Consider the following 22,672-nt stretch of genomic DNA (forward strand, 5'->3'; position numbering starts at 1 on the left):
ACAGGTATGTTTTTTAAGCATGAGACATATTATATATCATGTAAGCTCCCTCTGTCTTTGGGAGTTGGCTGCAACCCCATCTTCCTAAGTTGTTAAAATTCACTCTAGCACACCTTAATCACTTACGACAGCTCAGGCTAGAATGTATCTGATGAAGAATATGGGAGAAGATTCCTTCCCTGACTCCTAACCTCAGGAAGTTTCAGGGTCTAGGCAATGTCACAGGTAATTTATTAACTGGGATGAGGAGTAGAGCAATACATAACTACATACAATTGTCCACGTGATTGTTTGGGGGTGGGGGCAGGGAGCTGACAGGGGTGAAGAGGGAGAGGGAGGAGGAAAAGGGAAAAGACTTCATCATTATAAAAATGGGCAGGGGGGGCACCTGGGTGGCTCAGTCGTTAAGCGTCTGCCTTCGGCTCAGGTCATGATCCCAGGGTCCTGGGATTGAGTCCCGCATCGGGCTCCCTGCTCGGCAGGAAGCCCGCTTCTCCCTCTCCCACCCCACCTGCTTGTGTTCCCTCTCTCACTGTGTCTCTCTCTGTCAAATAAATAAATAAAATCTTCAAAAAAATGGACAGAGAAAATAGGTTATAAAGATAATTTTGCAAAGAACAATCTTTGTTTTGCACATTTTTCTAAACCAATAAGATATTAAGCTTAGGGAGCAATCAGAGGTGGCCTAAAAGCTATGACATGATGCCTAGAGAATGGGGTCTTTCTCAGCCAGGTCTGGCCACTGGCCTTGGTCCAATCATTTCGTGTCTTTGAGCAAAACAAGGGGCTTGGGTCAGTTGGGCTCAATGACCTCTTTCCTCTACAACCGAATGAAATGTTTGCTTCTGCAGAGGAAGACCTTATCATTTCTGCTCACATGCATCCGTACCGTTGTCAGTGCCATAATAACTGGAAACTTGTATCCCCAGGGCTAAAAAGTTGCCTAACAAATATCCCAAAACACTTATTGGATGGCTGAATTGTTTTCACTATACGCAATACATTTCTGGTCAGTGGGTCTAGGTTTAAGGCTGTATGTTTAGTGCTGGCACCAAAGGGATACAGAGTGGACAAACCCTGTGAGGTTATCATCAAAGGGGAAATCAAACACATATTTACAGTAATCCCAGTACAAAACAGAAAGTGGAGGCCAAAAGGAGGCACAGCATGCTGTCAGGGTTTGGATGGTTAGGCCAATGAGTAAAGGCTTCCTGAAGGAGCTGTCGTTTCAGAAAAATGGTCAGCATTTCAATAAACAGAAATTGTGGTGGGAAGTGAAAGACATGGAAGAAAGATGTTTGAGGAAAGGGAACAGTCTAGTTCCTCTAGAGTTTAGAGCCCGGGGTGGGGGGGAGCAGTGAATGAATGCAAACAACTGGAAAACAGGGTGGCCTCCCATGATCCCATCACAGCGTCTTTGACACATCGAATGTTCCAGATGGGGAAGAGTACACTCAGAGCTGTGTCAGCAAAAAATAATCCAATAGCTGGCTCAATAGTGGATTTTATACCCCAAAGTTTCCACTGAGGCACCAGGAGCCACCGTGGGGGACAAAGTCAACACAGAGCAGGTGGGGATTCCTCCCCCAACTTCTGCCAGAGCTCCACTACCTTTGCTCTACATTTAGGGCTTTCGTGTAAAATTTATTTGAAAGCAGAAATGTTTGAAGGGCACTGATGTGGAATAGAAAGACTGGAAGGCCTTAGTTCAGTAGTCCAGGTGAGAAGAACAAAAGTCTGAAAGAGAGGGTGGAAGCAAGAATAGACAGAGATTTCCAACCCAGGTAGATCCCGTGAGCTCTGTCCATTCATTAAATGTGGGAGGTGAGGGAGAGGGAGGAACCGAGGTGAAGAGAAGGCTGTGATATCCTCTGCAGCAATGAGCAGGTCAAGAGGTACAAACATAGTCAGACCACTGGAGTTTGAATTCCAACTCTGCCATTTGCTTTTGCTGAGCCGGATATAAATGTAAAGTTAAGAACACTGTCTGGCACACAGTAGGAGTTTAATAAGTGCTCATCATTATTCTTGTAGGTGGAATGGTTTTGTCGGAAAGATGGGTTTAGGTTCCAACATGATGCTGGTTAGGGGGAAACCCAGTATCCAGGTCGATACAGTCACAAAGGTAGTCAGCGCTGGAAGTGGATTCAAGAAGAGAAATGCTAGTCGAAGTTACTGAAGGTGATGGCACTATAGAAGAAAACAGAAGAGAACTCAGGATTCAACCTTGAGGGATGCCTGTTTTTGGAGAGGAGACAAAGTGAGCAGCAAGTTAAATAGAAGAGGGTAAGAAAACTAGGAGTATTATGCTAGGGTCAAGGAAGTGAAGTCGCTAAAGAACTTCAGGAAGTGTGGTCAGCAATATCACAGACAAAAGGCAAAGGTGGAGGGCCACTTCCATTTCTCCTACAAGGAAAGTTCCAGTAGAGAGGGAACGGACAAGAAGAAGTCAATGGATGACAATTGTTAAAACATGGAAGGCACAGTAGTTTTTCCTGTGCACCAGGCACTGAGCTTCATTCATATGAATAATCTTGTTAAATCCTCCAAGTGACTCTCTGGGGTGGCCTTTTCATCACCCCCACCTCACGGTTCGAGAAATTGAAACCCAGAGAGGCCAAGTAAGTTGTCCAAGGTGTAAAGGCTAATGGGGCTGGTATTCCAAGGCTTGCATTCCCATATCCCAACCCTCCCTCCTAACCACTTGGCAATATCATCTTGAGAATGTGGGAGAAACGTATCTTACACAGATACCCCACTGAAAAAGACAAGTTCCAGAGGAGTCATTCTTGGAAGTCAGCTTCTTTCATAATATTTTAGTATTTTTGAGTATGAAAAAAAAAATCGCTCGGGGCCCCATGTTTCAATTTTCTAATGAAATTGTCCTGGTTTGTATGATTCTAGTAATACCTCAAGACACAGAAGAAATTCACAGTCGTGAAATCCCAAGGAATCTCTGGGAAGCAACTCCGTAGTTTCTATGCCTTCTTAAATAGAAATAATTGAGGCACAAAGTTATCAAGATGCTACCCAATGAGCTATAGGGAAGATAATTCAAAAATTAGGCTTCGGATTCTATGAGTAACATATATGCTAGTTCGCTCCTTTCCAAGGATTTCCTGTGGGGAATCCCTTTGGAAGGTTCCATAAGGAGATCTGAGGAGATTGGCCTGGGGTAGGGGCTGCTGGAAGTCAGGAAAATACGCTGGGGTCCAAAGCGGAAGGTATAAATCTGGCCACAGTAGCCAGAGGCTGAGCAGAGGAGTGATGAGATCAAAATGGCACGTTGTGAGCACTTATCTGGGAGTTGAACTGGGCCAGGAACTGAAGGAACAGGGAGCTGAGTGGGGGCCTGAACTGAGGAGGGGCTGAGCCAGCGTGGGAAACGGAAACAGGGGAGGAAATGGCGCAAAGGGTAAAACAAGACAAGGCTGGCCTGCTTCTCTGACCTCACACCCGTCCTTATCCAGAGAGCCACTGACCAGCGCCTCGCGCTCAGGCCTGCCCCGAGGCTTTAACCACCCCTGTCATGGGCACTAGAGAGCTCTCATGTAGGTCAGCCTTCTAGTCCTGCTCTGTCCCCGAGCCTGAGCTTCATAATCAGACCGCCATCTTGTTTGTGTCCAAATGCTCCCTCTGCACCCTGGTCCTGGGGACTGCATCTCCTGGCTTAAACTCCCTTCCCTTTGTCCTCTGGGTCGTGTAGAATTCATTCTCCTCTGCATTGCCCCCTCCCCTCCCCTGGAACCTGCCAGCTGCCGGTCCTTCCGCCCCCAGGAGAGCAGACACCTACTGGCAGACCTTCCGCCTCTCCCAGCGGGCCTTTCCCGTTTCCGGGTTGTTGCTTCCCCGCCCTCATCCAGGGGGCGCTCCTGCAACTCAGGGCTCCCATTCTTTTTGGCAGGGATGACATATTTATCCACATCTCAACTAAGAAAGGAGAACTGAGACTAACGAAGAAGAGTCGGCACTAACATAATCGATGGGTTTGCCCTTTTATTAGCCTCAGATACTTTGAATTCCAGGTGAACAAAACGTTTGTTCAGCCCAGTATACTGACACATTATTTTAGCAAAGACAAAAAAGATGCATATTACCAAGGGCAGTAAACGGTACTAAGGAATGAACTGAGTTAAATTTTGCGCCCCCCAACCCAAGGTGGGGGGGTGCTCAAGCCCCTGAGAGCATGTTGCTTCTCTTGTGTATTAAGAGGCCAGATGCTCTGAAACATGAACTCCAGCACCTGACTCAACCTGTTCCATGGAATTCCACATTGACAGATCAAACCTGAAGGTTTCACAAGCTTTGACCTCTTGTGAGAAAAACAAAGTAAAGGTTTTCTATATGGAAAGACCATCAATTTATATGTGCGTGCATACGTGTGTGTGTGTGTGTGTGTGTGTGTGTGTAAAATCCTGAAATTCAGATATCCGTGTTTTTCATTCTCACTTGAGATGCTAGACGGACTTTCCTTTAGCTTGTTTTCGGAACTATAAGCCTAAACCTGCAACCCCTGAAAAGTCCCCATTTTGCCCTTAGACATTATTCCTGACATTTTCATGGTTTTTCTTTTTAGATACCATTCATATTTTATAATATTACAGAATTCTAATTTGAAACTCGAAACTCGTAACTGTTTCTGCAGGATATTCATCCAAACAACACTATTTTACTGATAAGCAAAACTCCTTTTTTTCCCCCTAAGTAGGCCTATATTTCTTTTCCCTCAATTTATATGCAGAATAGCAATACTTTTTTCATTAAAATAAGAATACATAGACACACATATATACATATATATATTCTCTTCATTATTATGTTTAAAATTCAGCAGGAAAACCAAGAAAAAATTAAATGTCAAATGCTCAGATATTGCTATTTGCTCATCTCACAGAAATATAAATTATAAAATAGTTCATTAACATAACTGTACTTGTGCATTATTTTGAGAAAATTTTATTCAAGAATCAACTAGAGTAGTCTAAATTCATGCTTTTGTTTTCTAAGTACCAAAATAATCTCTTCATTCATTACATTCCTTATTCATCAACTTTTTCAATTTGTAAGTACACATGTGGTTGCCAACTTAACAGGATCTTCTGTGGCTTTTTGTATTAAAAGTTTTAAAACATGATTTGAATAATCCATATCCTAGACTGTGGAAAGATGAAAATGATTCATAGTCAATTGATTTGTGTTGCATAAAACACTGCTAACGTGAAGAGTAATAAAAGCTTTCCACCCAGAGTAATATTCTAAGGAACATGTTTAGAGGTGACAAAGTATTAGGACAAATTTGTTTTTACCACTAAACAAATAGAAGAATATTTTCATGAAACCTCTGAAAATGATGGTATCAGATTTATGAGCTGTCCCTTAGTTGTGTTATTCTGGTCATGTCTTATTTATTTGATCCACATACAACTTAACAGCCAGTCAATATAAACTTCTGAAACACAAATTCAATGCCCTCATTTCCTCATTCCTCTTTCTTTTTTTTAATTAACATATAGTGTATTATTAATTTCAGAGGTAGAGTTCCGTGATTCATCAGTTGCATATAACACCCAGTGCTCATCACATCATGTGCCCTCCTTAATGTCCATCACCCAGTTACCCCATCCCCCCATCCACCCCACCCCCAGAAACCCTCAGTTTGTTTCCTATGATTAAGAATCTCTTATGGTTTGTCTCCCTCTCTTTGTCTTTTATGTCTGCTAAGTAAAACCTTGTATCCCTCCTTCATTTTTTTTTTAATATTTTATTTATTTATTTGTCAGAGAGAGAGAGAGAGAGAGCAGAAGCAGGGGGGAGAGGCAGAGGGAGAGGAAGAAGCAGGTTCCCCGCCGAGCAGGGAGCCCGATGCGGGACTCGATCCCAGGACCCTGGGATCATGACCCGAGCTGAAGGCAGACACTTAACTGACTGAGCCACCCAGGCGTCCCCCTCCTTCATTTTTTAAGATTCAACATTAAGATGTGCCAAAAATAAGCATCCACTGGATTTCATGGGGATTAAGTTAAACGCAATGTGAAATAGAGTAAGAAATTGTGGGTGATGGGGCACCTGGGTGGCTCAGTTGGTTAAGCACCTGCCTTCGGCTCAGGTCATGATCCTGGGGTCCTGGGATGAAGTCCCACGCTGGGTTCCTTGCTCAGCAGGGAGCCCGCTTGTCTCTCTCCCTCTGCCCCTCCCCCTGCTTGTGCTCTCACTATCACTCTCTCTCTACCTCTGTCAAATAAATAAATCAAATCTATTTAAAAATTTTAAGAGAAGGGGCACCTGGGTGGCTCAGTCGTTAAGTGTTTGCCTTCAGCTCAAGTCATGATCCCAGCGTCCTGGGATCAAGCCCCACATCAGGCTCCCTACTCAGCAGGAAGCCTGCTTCTCCCTCTCCCACTCCCCCTGCTGTGTTCCCTCTCTCGTTGTCTCTCTCTCTGTCAAATAAATAAATAAAACCTTTAAAAATTTTTTTAAAAATTTAAGGGAAAAAAAGGAAAGAAGTCGCAGGCAAGGAAGCCACTTTCCCTTTAGACAGCAATATGAAAATGGAAAATAATTTTCAAGTCCATTTCCATATTCTAGAATGAAACTAGTAGCACAACACACAAACAAAAATTCCCAGACAAGGAATTTTGGGAGGGAACTAAACAGCAAAGGCAACTGAAGACCTCAAGACTTCAAAACCGCTTGAGAAGCACATTCTACTTCTAGAAAGAAGAGAGACAGCCGTGGTAGAGGAAGCGTCCCACAGCAGGTACCGAGCGACCAGACATAACAGCAACTACCTCTAGAAAGTCTTAAGAGTTGTGGAAAGTGGAAGGCAGGGGAGGGTAAGATGGTGACTATAAAGAGAACAAACCTATAGCGTCCCTAGCAACTCCTTCAATTTGTCTAACGTGACTGTGGGCCAATTTCACAGAAAGAAAGATGGAAGGAAGGGAGGAAAGGAGGGGGGAGGGAGGAATGGAGAGAGGGAGAAAAGGAGAGAGAGGGAAAGCGATAGGGATGGAGGGGCGGCAGAGGAAAGATAGGAGGCATTTCTGCACCCGTCTAAAGTGAGAATACAGAAATCCCAGGACCTTATTTTATCCAAATCCCTCTGTTTGGATACTCAGTCTGACAAGGACTCCAATAGGATACCAATATCACCCACTTCCTGCAAAAACAGACCACATAGAATTGCCCAGAAAAAGGTTGCGGTGGGGGGACGCTGATCCCTTGGCCTCGTGTTTTCATGTGAATGGACTTCTCACCCCCGCAGAGGAGAAATTTTGTATCGCGTTGGTGGGTGACAAGAGTGTGATACTTATGGTCCTCCACATCCATAAAGAATTTGTTTCCCTCTTGACACCACTCCCCTTAGGAGGCAGAAATCCTGCAGAAATGGGTCTCTTCGTCAGACCCAAACTCTCCTTTGATGGGCTGTCCCAAGATCAAAATATAGGGTCGTAAGCAATTAGCAGGCCCATCGCCCATTTTGCCGATACAAAGCCACATTTTTCAATGAGCTCTGTATAATAAAGGGAAAATAAACTTGAGAATTAAAGAAAGGATCTTATTTACTGCCCATTAAAACCCCAATAAAAGAAATGAGCACATGAGGCACCTATTTATTTTATATTAATATATAATCATAAGGGTGCCTGGGTGGCTCAGTTGGTTGGGCGACTGCCTTCGGCTCAGGTCATAATCCTGGAGTTCCAGGATCAAGTCCCGCATCGGGCTCCCTGTTCGACAGGGAGTCTGCTTCTCCCTCTGACCCTCCCCCCCCTTCATGTGCTCTCTCTCTCTCTCTCTCTCATTCTCTCTCTCAAATTAATAATATCTTTAAATATATATATATATATATAATCATAATTTTTCCCAACCTTAAATAATGGCTAGTGGGTCACAGATACAGTCTTCTGTTCATTTGCTCAGAAACGTAAGTTGAGCCCCTGTACTGTGATGTGGTATCAACTTCTCCAGCTGATTTTAACCAAATAACCAGGAGGTAGCATGGTCCCTTGCCTTCGATGTTTCCTTTAGAACTCCCTAATAAAAATTTGGTCCAACTGAAAAGAGGGGGAAAAAAAAACTTTCAAGAAATACTGAAGAACAAGAGGTATGAATAGGTGAGAAACCGTCCAAACTTTTCAGCTCATATCGTCTACCTTCTTGAATTCTAGCATACCCCTCACTTTTTTCTGTGTGTCCCATTGTCAGATTTGATTTACCTTGTATTGATTTGTAATCATGGCCATCAACCTACCCAGCCAGATGAATGGGCAACTAGGTTCACTGGGGTAAAAACAGGAGAGAAAGTGAGAGCCAAAGAGAAGCAGGATTTGTGGATTAAAATAAGAGAATTATTAATAGGGCTTCTATCTGACACTGTCCAAGGAAGGAAAATGCCCTGGCAGCGTCACCATCTTGACATTCAGGGCTCTGACAGATTTGGGTAGCCTAACTTAGGTAGGCAGAAAAGGTCATTTGTCACCAATATCATGGTGACTGCCAAACCACCAAGCTGGTATGCTCTGAATTTGGCACAGAAGAGGAAATATCACCCTGGACCAACTTCTTGTTGCTGCTTTTCAGACAGCACTAGAAGTCCCTGTATTTAACTAACAGAGCCAAGGGTGATCTACAGTGTAAGAACTGGACAAAGAAGTGAAGTCTTTATTAAACATGCATGCTCCCCTCTATGTGGCATTAAAACGAGGCTTGGATAAAAAATGAGCCAAGAGCACCTTGTAGACTCTGCTGTTGGGCATACACCTCACTTTTACTACCTCTCCACAAGCTTAAGCCAGTGTCTCCCAGTGCTGGGCCCCTGCCGGAGGTGTTATAAGACTCAGCTTATTTGTCAGAACAATGACCACATCTCCTTCCCATGATGCAGAGTGCTCATGGGAGAGAAGGGGTGTAGGTCTGGAAGAGGCGGTGGGCCAGGATATAGTTATACCACAGGGGATTACAAGCTCCAGGCAAAACCGCTGTCTTTACCAAGTGTTCTGTTCACTTCTGGTGTTCCAAAGCAGTGAGTAGTTTGTTGAAGATCATAGTGATTCATTTCACCAAACCATCCTATTGTCTACTAACCATATATCCGTGAGTTCTAACCTGACTGCGTTATGTGTAAAGGTTAGAGAGATATTTAAAAGTAAACTCCACTTGGTCCTACATCCATAACACACAAATGCAAACAAAATTAATGTTTTATTGGGTAGGGAAAGATTTCTCCTTTCCAGCCCCATGACCGCCTCCAGGGCAGCAAATGTCGAAAATGCCGCTTGACAGGAAGAAATTTAATTGAAAATAGTTAAGCAAGATAGAAGATACCCTTTATTTACCTCAATTTCAAAAAAAAAAAGGAATTGATATAGGAGAAATGCCACAATATTATTAAAAGTTTTCCAAAATTTGAGTTAAGAAACATCTTCTTGGGAGAATCACTGATCTCCCACCAGCATAATCTTAATTACAGCACTATAATTAGTTTATAAAAATTAGTCCAGAAGTGCCAATGCACATTCGGCTAGAATTTAGTTGAGTTGGGTTTTCTTGTTTCTGTTTTTTTTGTTTTTGTTCTTATTTTTTGCGAAAGAGAGCAAGCAGGGGGCGGGGGGCGGGGGGCAGAAGGAGAAGGAGGGAGAGAACCTCAAGTATGTTCCACCCTTAGCATGGAGCCCAACTCGGGCTTCATCTCACAACCCTGAGATCATGACCTGAGCAGAAATCAGAAGTTATACGCTTAACCAACTGAGCCACCCAGGCATCCCTAGAATTTAGTTGAGTTTTTATGAAGAATGAATAGAGAAAGCAAGGTCATCTTATAAATTTAACTCGCTGATTTCAAATGCAAATGAGAATGTTAATCAGTTAAAAAAGAGATAGATAGATAGAATATTAATCAGCTAAAAGATAAAAACAAGAGTTTCTCAATTAATCTCAAATAGTGAGGACTATTAAAAAAGGTGAACTTGTTTTCTATTTTATATATTTGTATATTATAACATTTTACTTATGACATAATATCATATAGTATCATCATATCATATCAATTTGTTTTGAAAACCTTCAAGTCCTCCCTGAAACCATCTATGGGAATTTTGTTCCTCGTACACACAGAACAGCGCCCACTGGTCACTCTGTTTAAAGTCTGTTGTGTTTGAAGGCACATCTCCCAGGGCACGAAGAAATGGGAGGCCAGGGTGACCCCTGGTTTAGTAGCAGCAACGGTTTCTATGGAAGCCGACCAGAGAGCACCAACTTACCCTTCCACTCTTCGACTTATTCTGTTGTTCTGTGTATTATAAAAGACCACCAGATATAGCCCACTTACAACAGGTAATAATAACAACAGTAAAGTTCATGTATAGAAAACATTTAAGATATGGATTCTAAGAAAAGAAGGACGAAAAGAAAACAGAAAGGGAGGGAGAGAGGAAGGAGCAGGGTAGACAGTGGAGAGAGGGGAGAAACACGAGACATTTCTGTCATAAAATCTGCCTTCATCCAGAGATGATTCTAAGAATCATACTTCCCACAGGTAATGTGTAGGACCATGTTTCATTTCTGTGATTTTGTGTATGATGAAAGGCTTCCAACATCCTTAGTTCAAATTCCAGTTTGGCCACTTGCTGTCCGTGGGACCTTGTGTCACTTCCTCAGTCACCTAGTTGGTAAACTGGAAATAATAACAGTAATTACCTCACAAAAATACCATGAGGGATAAAGTATGTTTATAATGTTCCCAACACCTGGTAAGTGCTTACTAATTGGTAGATTATCATCAGTATTATTTTTAAGATGATTAAATATCTAGTTCTTTTCTGGCTAAAAAATGTTATTAAACATTAACGTAGATATTCGACACAGCTTACAAGATTCAAGATTCCCACTGAAACACACACACGCACACACACACACACACACACACACACACACACACACACACTGAATACCAGACTGAACTCCCTCCATTCTTTTGCTATGGATTTTTGATTGTGTGTGTGCATGCATGGGAGGAGGGGGTAACAGGGTCTAATCTTCATTATCTCATTTTATTATTTAAAATAGCGTTCATTCAATTTAAGAGGCACTGTGATAGAGTGCATTAAAATTACCTGTAAAGCTTCTTCCAAATTGCAATATCCAGGCCTTACCCAGATAAATTGAATCAGAATTTCTGGGGATTGGGCACCTGGGCAGCTCAGTTGGATAAGCATCCAACTCGTGATTTTGTCTCAGGTCATGATCTCGGTGTCCTGGGATCAAGCCCCACATCGGGTTCCACACTCAGCTGGGAGTCTGCTTGTGATTCTCTCTCTCTCTCCCCTTCCCTCTGCCCCTCCCCCCAAAAAGAAATAAAATAAATCTTAAAAAAAATAATTTCTGGGAATGGATCCTGCATACCAATAGATTTTCCAAAGGTTGCTCCAGGTGGTTCTAAAAGGCAGCCAGGGTTAAGAAGCGGCATAGAGGAAGACAGCAAACCCTTAGAAAGCATTTCTAGGTTTGAAGCTCACTTCTTTTCTTCACTGGCAATAGGCTGCGAAGAAGACATCTAACCTCTCTGAGCCAGTTTCCATGTCCATAAAATGGGAATGATGATTTGCACCTAACTTCTCAGAGCTGTGGGTTTTAGATGAGAGAAGTAAGACCCACGCTTTGCTCTGCAGTTTGTTCTTGGGAGCCAGTTTTGAGCTCCACGTGAGGGAGCCAGCTACTTTTAAACTCATAAATGAAGCATGATCGATTCCTATCCAGGTTACTTGTCCCACCCTCTGTGGGGAAGAAGAGAGAAGGAGGGCGCACCCACCCACCCAACCAGCAGCTCCATGAACTCAGTGCTGCGAATCTGGACAGTGAAAGATGTCACAGTTAGCTCACACTCCCATCTCTTATACAAATAAAGATAACATTACCACCCACTTCATTTTCTTAGTATATGGGAAGTGATGTGGTTAAGATGAATGAGCAGAGACCTATCCTAAAAGAAACGTAAAACATAACTCTTCATGTTCTCTTAAATATTTAAGGAGCCTATGTTTTGTCCACCTTCCCCAAAACTCTAAATTAACTGAATTCAAGGGCTATGTTTGATTAGTTTTGATCTGGCCCTTCTCCTGACTTCATTATTTAACCTATGAATCATGGTTGAAGGATTAGTCTGACAATATGAAATATAGAAAACAGGAATTTAACTGACATTCATTACCATGAATTTCTTCTGGTCTCTTTTTCACTAATCTAGGTACACTAACTGAATCATGCATTGGAAACATAGATCTCTGTCAATTACCTTAATAAATAGCACTGAGACCCATGTGAGAAAAATAAGTTATGCATTTTGTTCAGCTTAACTGGTGGCTTGAACCAAACAGAGTTTTAGAGTCATAATGCAACTGATTGAGAACTGGCTCTTTATGTCATTATGTCATTATCTCCTAGTCTTTCTTCTTTATCACGAAATACGATGTTGTGATCTTTACTGGGATTTTCATTGGCTTGAGGATTCAATATAGAAATGATAAATATGTGTTCTTGTGGCATATAAAGCTAACCTTCACCTCTAACATTACTCATCATCTTCTCTTAGGAGACACTACTTATGAATTCCTTTGGTAAAGGAAACCCCAGTAAGAAGATTCTGGGATTTGTTGATGCTAGAAGAAATGAAACATCTCTATGTGTTAGTCTTATTGCAGAGACTAACTTACTTCTGAAAAGTAGATGCTCATCAGGAGAGAAGTGGTTATGTATTGTGATGATCATTTTGCAATACATGCAGATATTGAATCACTGTATTATACACCTGAAACTATCATAATGCTGTTATATCAGTTACATCTCAATAAAGAAAGGAACTGGTTAAACAGGTCAGTGTCTATCCATATGAGGGAATATGATGGAGAAAGATGGAAATCTATTTGTAATAATATGAGCTGCTCAACGTATGTTTTTTAAACTGTGGAAGTTGTAGAACTCTGTATATAGTATGAATCTACTTGGGTTGTCTGAAGATTTTCTGTGCTTACACATGCATAGACAATTTCTGGAAAGATATAATGAATTATTGATGATGGTTATTTGTGGGGTGGAATGATGGGGTACTTTACTTTTCACTTTATAGTCTCCTGTGTTGTTGAAATTGTTTGTCATAAGCACACATTGCTCTTATAATTTAATAAAAAATTTAAAAAGACTCTTAGGATTCTACTATGTAACTTGCCTCAATCATCTGCATATAACATTGGGTTTATGTTCTGTAGGTTTCACTCAGATGCTCCACTCCTTGCCTGAACTAGCTATTTAACTTCTATTTGACGGATAATTGCAGAAAGAGAGAAAACAATCCCGGTTGACATGTTTCAGCATTTATAGAAAGTAGCTATAAAATGGAAGTACATTGCAAAACAAAGCACCCTTGTTTTTGGAAGGCGATTACCATCCCATGTAAAAGTAATTCCAGTACCATAATAATCATCCTTTTACAGTATAGTGATCAACTATGTACTCAACAGTAATCCTGATTTCTAGAAGTTGCAAAGTGTTTTTCCATTCTCTTGAACAACTTAGGTGAAAGGAAGAATTTTTTTTTAAGGAAGAATATTTTAAATAAACACCTACCATAATTTTTTCATGTATTAAAATTGAAAACAGTTAAATATTTTTTATATTATTAGAGGTTAAATAAGCAAGCATTCCTAAAATGTCTACAGGGTGTGTGTGTGTGTGTGTGTGTGTGTGTGTGTTCACTAATTAGACTGCCTCATTTTCATTTTTACTCCAAATTCTTTAGTCCCTGGAAATCTACACATAGGTTTGTTTACAAATGGAAAAAGTTTTCAAAAAAGAAAAACTTTAGTTCCTTAATCAGGCATTAGCATTTCGCCTAGAAACACAATATAACTGTCTTGGATTTGAGCAATAATGTTCATCTTTGCTTCCAGAAACCTTTTGAATAGTCTTACAAATGTCTTTACATTAGCAACATTAGTAACACACTGAGAAATACACCTCAGAATGTGTAAAAATTAACTGTTAAAGAGAGCTTTGAAACAGAGAAAATGAATACAGCCAGTGATGTGCTTTTCAGACCCTTGAACACCATCTGCTGATATGAGCAGTGAGAAATTTTCAAATTTGGGGTTCTTACAACACAGCCAAATTTCCACAAAATCTCCTCTTTTCCCAAATTCTGACCTGGGGCGTTTCATCCTACAATCGCTTCTGCCTCCCGTTCAACCAGCATCTTGTCAAATCTGGCTGCAAGATTAAGTTTCCCGATTCAGAATTCAATATTGTAACCCTAAGGATATAAGATCCAAGCTGGAACATTCTGTTTAAAAAAAAAAAAAAAATGGATAAAATTGTTTCAGCCCAGAGACCACAGTTTGCTCTGACCATAATGATGAATCATCAGGGCTGACACTAAGTGAAATGAGCTTGATGTTCTTGGCTTTATTTGCGCACGTTAAGCAGGGTTTTACATTTGTCCCCACTCTCAACCTTTTCTCCAAAAGGTTGAGAGAGCCTTGTTTTCTAGTATTATTTAGGTTTCTAGTATTATTTTAAGGCTTACCAAATTAACTGGCTCTATCTGAAGCAGGTTTAGATTGCCAGAGCCCAGGACTGTGTACCTGGCCCCATTCTCGCCCACGCTGGCGTCCAATTTTGAAAGAATACAACTGGCAATCTAAGAAATATCTACTTTTTTCCCCCCACATACCTTCCATACCAATTAGGGTTTCTGATATCCATGCTTCTCTGTTGGTGATTTGCCTCTACTTTAAAAAAAAAACAAAACCCGTGCATGAATTCTGCACAGAAAGCTAACCTCTCTATAAATGGTGCACTTTGTTCTTTGTAAGAGGAGTTTGAGTTCTGATCAATGCAAAAAAACACCATTTAACAAGTGTTTAATCTTTGTAAAGTAGATCTGTTTCTGTAAGGGTTTAGGTGCTAGACACAGATGTTTTCTTCTTCAAATATCTTCTCATTAGTCCTGAAAAATCAAAGTTGTCAAATATGCAGAGTCAACATCCTATTAACCACACAAAACACCTATTTGCATAAAGCTGCTATTCCCCAGCACCTAAACACTGGTTCAACTCTTGCAGAAAGCTCCCAAGATCAAGTGTTCCTTAATTTCAAAATTCCTGTTCCATGGCACAAGCACTGGAAAGCTTTTCTTTCTTTTTCTCTGCCCACCCCCCCCCCCCCGCCGCTTTTGGCTTTGTTTTAAAATTGTATTTGTCTTGTCCTAAAGTAATTGTCTCGCTGCTTAGTTCTGTGATCTGAAATCGCTAGGTGAGATGAAACCAGCTTACAAAATAACTTCACACAAATACTAACTACGGAATCAGGCGTGTTGGTGAGTTTCCTGCTACGCGTCTGCTTTGTTTTGCTTCGGGTCTTGCCTCTCTCTCTCTCTCTCTTTCTCTCATGCCCTTTGCTGCCTGGGCAGCCCACAAGGATTCACTTTCCACTTATTACTCATCAAACTGACTCTGGATTACAGTGGGGAAGAGAGGAAAAGCTGAGGGCAGAAATGACAGTGAAGGAAGAGAGCAAAATACCAGAGCAATGCGTTTGAGTTAGTTTCCTTTTCCTTCACTCAAGGTGTGGACACATTTATTTGCATCTCTGACCTTAGGATGTTAAGAGCTGGAAATTGTATGGGTGTCTCTTCCCACTGAAATAATCCAGCCCCCGAAAATAAGTGAAATTTAGAATATTCTGTGGATCTTCAATTTTGTTTTTCTTGTGCTTCTGGTTAGAAAAAATGTGGCTGAAGGGAATACAGTTGCAGTTCACCTGGAATCAGTACCAAGTATCAACAGCTAATCTCCGTCTTTTAAAGAAAGAGTTCTTGCTATCATGGGTTTTTTTTTTTTCTTTTAAAGATTTTTTTTATTTTTATTTATTCAAGAGAGAGAGAGAATGAAAGATAGAGAGCACGAGAGGGAAGAGGGTCAGAGGGAGAAGCAGACACCCTGCTGAGCAGGGAGCCCGATGTGGGACTCGATCCCAGGACTCCAGGATCATGACCTGAGCCGAAGGCAGTCGCTTAACCAACTGAGCCACCCAGGCGCCCTATCAGGGGGGTTTTAAAGCTAGTGATAAAACAAAAAGCTATTTTCTAAAACCAACCAACTTGAAAAACACCTGTTTTAAACCCTCAAGACTTGCCTTTAGTATAATCAGAAATTTTTCAATTATTTTGCTCTTCTTTACATGCAATGGTTTTATATTTAGAAGTGGTAGGCTTGAAATAATAATATGGTAATTTATAGCTTTATAGGTAGAGTAAAGAAAATAACACAACGGAGGGCAAACCAGGAAGGAATTAGGTAAAATTAGGCAGTTTTCGCCATCACTGGCTCCCACTGAAGAATTGGGAAGAGCAAGAAAATATTAGAAAAGAAAAAATGAATTTTAGTGAAATGGAATGACAGCTTCTCAGAGCTCCTTCTTCAACCTAAGGTTCAGAAGAATGTGTAAAAAAGCACCACTGGTACACATTTTGATTGTAATTTTGGATCAGCTCAAGACAACATGGCTCAACAGAGTACTGACATGTAATCCCAGAACGAGGTTTGACCTAGTAGTTTACTTTCTTGGGTACATGTTTTAGCACCTCCAGTCCTCCCAAAAAAGGAAGGAAGGGAGGGAGAAAGAAAAGGAAGAACATAAATGAAGGTGTGAAATTATAATGAGTGCAGCTACTAACTATCTCCCAGGTAAAAGTTTGGCCCCAAAATACAAATGAATTTCAACGTCATATCATTTAAATTTTCTGTTAGTGCTCAAAATGATGGCCAATATTTACCTTGTTGCCTCTTTGTCTTCAGGTCTGATCCTTTGATATTTGCCTTGTATTTCACAACCTTACTTTTTACTCAATTAAGTGGTAGAAAAAAGGAACAGCTTACGTGATATCACAATGCAAAGGAAGGTGGAGCTTCTCAATATTTGCAGACGTATTACTAAGTTCTAATTTTGGCAAACCATAAAGACAAAAACAGAAAGATGCTTTCAACTGGTGGGGAAAATGCAGTTTACATGGCAAAGTGACTGTGAACGGAAGGATGCCTTCTTTCACTCACCTCCCCAGCAAGTACTAAAGATTTGATACACAGGATACATATTACATTCAAACTTTCTTTCAAAAGTATTCTATTTCTGTGTTCCAGCAACCTCTCTCCATATTCTAGAGACGTGAATCCAAAAGCTTTAGATTCTTAACCATAGAAATCTATACTCGGATAGAGAGAGTCTCATTCAGTGATCTTAGAAATAGAAAAGAAAGCGTGATTTCGAGACCAGCTTCCCCGTGCAGGGTGAGTATTATTGACATTATTGTATAGTATCATTACTATATTGAGACATTGTTCCTTTAATGGACAAAATTGGCTTTACAATTTAAACACGACTGAGGTGACACCCTGAACTTCAATTTTAAAATATTTTAAAGGTAATAAAAATTGAGTCCGTCCAAAGACTATAAAAAGCTAACGCCAACTCTCCTCTAAGTGGAGTATTGACTCAATTGGAAATACACAGTACCAATTCGATTCCTTACAAAAGGGATACTAGCACCATTTTGTATTCAGAAAGAATAATCCTTAATTAATTTGTATTTTTCTAGTATACTCTTCACTTATAATACCCTGAAAAGAAGCATTCTCCATTAAATCCAAACAACAATTTCACAGCCCTCAAGTATATAAATTCGTTGAAGTGATATGTTGGTTTCCTAAGGAAAGGGCATTCACACCTCCAAAAATGAGTTTTCAGAACACATGCAATTTATGCTTGGCATGGGTAAAACAGGGTTAGGTTAGCCCTCAAGTTTAATTTTTATATAAAGGGCATGAAAACCAGTCGAAATGGACTGAGGACAATAGGCAAGTGTGTTTTCTACACACCAGCGGGGTCCCCTCTCCCTGGACCACCTCCATTTCACGTCAGCCTGGGTATGTACTGGTTAAACACACTGTCCTTAGAGCCATGCTAAATACTTTTGGGAACAGGAAGGGTATAAATAAACCCACATACACAATTGTTTTACTACCAGAACAATGAAATATTTTTGTGTTTTACAATCTTCATATGAGAACACATGCACTGAGATCCTATTGAGCCAAACACACCGTTATGGCACTTGGCCTCTGAGCCATCAGCACACACACTCGAGCCCTGTCTCAAATAACAACATTCCACTTTTAAACACTCTAGGTTGTCTACATTTATCTTGGAAAAAGAAAAAAAAAAAAACAACGAAGACCCATTTTCCTGATAAGGAAAATTCCAAAAGCTTTCGAATGCACTTCTTACCCTACTAAGCCTGGTTTCTCCACTCTTCCACGGATCACTTAGCCATGTCCACTGGACGTGGACCCATGAGCACTTTTACCCAGCTGTGTCTCTCCCATTCCTAGCAAACTCTTAGATATGCTTGATAAATATTTTTATCTAATTTACCTCATCTGTTGTTTTTATTTACAACTAATTTAATATCCTCCACTCTGTAATATCTGCAGAAGCCAGTATAAGGAAGCGTGCAGCCAGCCCAGACCCTCAGGCCTGCACATCAAGATGGCAGGCTGGCCAAGGGTCCTCTGGGGACAGCCATGCCAGAAGGAGGATTGGACACAGTGACCCGTCTGCATGAGATGAGGAAAAAAAAAAAAACAAACAAACAACCAGGAGGTCTGTAATACTGATGAACTAATCTGTCACTCACAAGCTCAGGTCTGCAAAAAAGAAAAAATGCAGTAAACATTTAATGACCATGAGAGGTGGAAATGCAAGAGTCTTCATTTTTAAAGGGTATTCAAAACCATGGCTCAGAACTGCTTAATTGTTTATAGTTGGGGTCGATTTGAAAAATCATCAGAAGGCAACAATCCACCCTATAGTTCAAAGGGTTAGGAAGCGTGCTACAGATAACTATCAAAAACCCAGTTGATTTCCAAGAACTATATGAATGAACCAAGTTTCTTGATCTCGATATCTTAGGCAGGGAGTTTGTTCTTAAGTACTAGACTGCTTGATTGCTTGCTCGGGGGAAGGAAAATCCTGGGGGAAAGACATTTATGAGCAATATCTGCTCCATGGAACCAGGATACTCTCCCGAGCTGGATCATGGCCAGCAACACAGAAAAGTCCACTCTTCCCCTCCAGTGGAAGCAACTGGATATTTGATCCTAGAGATGAATGAAAAACCTAAAAGATCGTATTTCATGGGAATCTTTCAGTATTCTGAATGGAAAATATCATTGAAAATGGGTTATCTGCTCCTCTAACCCAAATCCACTTAGGAACAGAACTAAAAACAGGAAGAAAAAAAAAAGGACAGAAATAATTATTATTCCAATATGTATTTAAGGAGGAACGCAAACTAACATTTGCATGATCAGATGGGACTGTTCACACCTGCTGAGTAGGTATAACATGATACTGAAATCAACAGCTGAAAATAAAACCATTTATTTTTTTATTATGATTGAAAAGAAACAAAGATTATTGTCACATTCTCATCATTATTAGAAGTAATCATGTGGGTAAATATTTTTACCTGTGCTATAACAATTAAAAGGAAATCATTTCAAATACCTATGCCATCTTCCTTTTTTATCTACAGATGGGGCTCAATTTAGGTTTTCTGACTTTTATGATATGCAGATGGAGCAGTATGCCATTTTTCTTTCCTTTTGCATACTAGCGTTTCAGTTTCAGAAAAAGTAAGCATTGTAGCTTGTACATTTTTAATACAGATAATTTGTGTAACCTTCAGAACAACTGCTTTTATAATTTCCCAGCTTGACAAAAGTATCTGAGGTTTTTTTCAAGCAAATAATTTATGAGAAATGAAATCTTCAGAAAACATGTGGCTACTTTGATGCAACTATTTAGAAAGTATTCGTGACAAGCCATTAACATGTATAATTCCTGAACATACTGAGTCTAAAAATTAGAGTATGTACAAAATACCAAGTTATGTAATAATAACAACCAATTTTAACTCCTGACAAACTAGAAGCTTAAATCTGGCATCTGTAAAATGTATCCCAGTTTCCTTTTTTAAAGAACATAGTTGAACCTTTTAAAAGTATATACCTTTGCAATTATTTCCAATAAACAATATTGATTAATGAATTAGAAATATCTCTCTTGTCTTTTTTAAACCAGGTTTCTTTTCCCAACTAAGGGAAATATACATGAAAGGAAATCTTATTTCTTTTCTGGGACTGAAATACAGTAATTTTGCACAGGATTATGACCATACCATGACATATGGGTGACAGAACGTGTTTGCAACCTGAGAAAAGTTTTATTAAACAGGACAAAACTGTTATCAGGCAGGCGATCAAGTTTTATTTATCTATGAAAAGGTCATCTTTTTTTAACAGGTTCTTTATTTAATCCTATATGCCACGATTATTTTAGTTAAATTTGATATACTTACTTGTTCATCAGTGAACACCTACACTGAAGTGGGTATTAACAGTATATAAAATCAGTCTTTATATATTTTCTCCTGCCAAATGTATGCCCAGAGACTTCACTTTTTATCTGTCTGTATAACAAAAACCAACTTGGAAGTTTTTTAAAAATATTGTTCCACCGAAGCAGATATCTACTGCTTTTAAAATACTGTGAGCCTGTGGAAACATGGTATTATGTATCTGACATTTCCCATCTAAAAATACATTATGAAGCATGCTGGTATTAATAAACCATGTGCCTTTAGAACCCGAAAGTGCTTTGCTATAATTTGGTTGAAAACAGAGTAAATCGGTATATTTTCCACCATGCTATTAACATACAGCAAACAAATTTGACATCATCCCCCTGGCAGCTTCTCTTGATTGGAGAGTGTGCAAAAAAAAAAAAAAAACTTTCAGGAGTTTATCAATATTCGTAACCACATTCAGACTGATGAGGTAACAGTACATAAGTAAGGCTGGATAACTTAGAAAAAAACTGGATCAGAAATACATTACCCAGAAGAAAAGAAAGAAAGAAGCCACATATGTTCTCATTTTCCTCACCCCACCCCCAGCATAGAAAAATCACCCTTCCCTTGCAGCAGGGCACTACCATTCAGTTATTGGAAGGCAAATGAAAATACAACCATCCCCTTCCTCTCCTTATTGAGCTCCCGACGCAAAACATTTACACACAAACATGAAGTCCCGATTTCACAGAAAGCGCCCGAACCGGAAAGATCAAGACTCACTGACCCATTTGGAAGACAAAGACGACAGAACAGCGAAGCTCTAAAAATCAGCTTGTGAGGCCTCAGAGAGAGATTCTTCTGGCATTTCATCACAGCAACCCCAGACCAGTTCACCTCCCTGAATCCAGGGAGGAGGCACTAAATAGAGCTGTTTATTATGGCTCTGGTGCTGGATTGCATTAGGAAGCCGAGCAGACCACCTGGACCCTTCAGAGTGTGGCGGTGTTTAATTTGCTGCCTGCCCCTCTGCAGCGTCCAAGACCACTACTACATTTACCAGGCTCAATCACACATTATCTGGGTTAGAAGTAAAGGCACGTGTATTGCTCTATTTCCATTTTCCACACAGAGGAGACAGGCAGAGAGAATACAGCCCAAATAAAAATATGGAACAGAACAATTTTAACTACTATCTAGGAAACATAGCACTTCATTCTCTCCTCACACTTTCTTCCAGAGCTCACCATCTCGACAGAAAATAAATCCTGAGACATAGATTTTTTTTTAACATCCAGGCCAAATTCTAAATTAGATCTGCCCTTGGATTTTTTTTCCCCCTCTGTTGTTGCTTTAATTTTTGTTGTGAAGCCTCTCGTGGAAGTTTGAGGCTGAGGTTCCCTGGCTAGATTTACTGGGTGCCTTTTGCCTCCCGCACTTTCAGCACTACCCTGGCAGGTCGCTGGAGATACAGATAGAAAGATGGTACTGTAAATATGAATTATGTGAATCATATGGTGAGACCCTTGTGGAAAAAAAAAGGGGGAGTTGAGAAATGGCTGACTCCATACCTGACCAATTACAGCTTGCATGGTCCCCGTATCCTGCTGGGCTGAGAGATCGCAATCCATCATATGTTGTCTTTGAAAAGGAGAATGGGGGTTTCTGGCATGCATCTGTCAATCAACTTCTGCACTCACAACCATCACCAAAAGCAAGGGGAAAAAAAGTCAAGCTGCTCCACCAAATAGGATGAAACCGTCATGTGACCTCCGGCAGACACGCACACACACATTCACTACCTCCATACAGCGTAAGAATTTTCTGTAGATATGAAATGACATTGACAAATATCCAATACCAAGTAAATAAAGTGAGACAAACAGCTCTTCTCCAAAGACAAAACATTGGCTGTAATCTTCCGCTAAAGGTTTAACAAACCTCTGAGGATTTTTTTTTAATGCTCTAGAAACCTGTGTTTAAAACAAAAACCAAAACAAAATTAACTATTTCATGTGATCATTGAGGCTTTGATTTCTACACCACCGCATAAATTCTTTTCAATTATAAGTCATCACCTTACTTCTGCGAAGCTGTCCCTAATGATTTTATTCCCAGATTCTCTAAATGACCTTTGGACAAGACGCAGTAATCTTTGCAGTTTTATATAATATCACCTTTACAGAAAAGCTTGAAATGTTAACCATCGTAGAA

The 22,672-nt window shown here is 40.3% G+C and overlaps 1 protein-coding gene across 2 annotated transcripts in view; it reads right to left on the reverse strand.

The window, feature by feature from the left end:
* The window catches only part of POU6F2 (POU class 6 homeobox 2), a 473,745-nt gene extending 451,611 nt beyond the window's left edge, over window positions 1-22,134 (reverse strand). For both annotated transcript variants that reach the window (XM_088018442.1, XM_088018441.1), the window contains exon 1: window positions 22,030-22,134. In XM_088018442.1, coding sequence (XP_087874568.1) covers window positions 22,030-22,134 — 105 coding nt within the window. The remainder of the gene's footprint in view (window positions 1-22,029) is intronic.
* Between the last annotated feature and the right edge of the window lie 538 nt (window positions 22,135-22,672).

The sequence above is a fragment of the Eumetopias jubatus genome, unplaced genomic scaffold, assembly GCF_037043125.1.
Source record: "Eumetopias jubatus isolate StellerSeaLion01/CBP00866 unplaced genomic scaffold, mEumJub1_p1.0 scaffold_14, whole genome shotgun sequence".
NCBI lineage: Eukaryota > Metazoa > Chordata > Mammalia > Carnivora > Otariidae > Eumetopias > Eumetopias jubatus.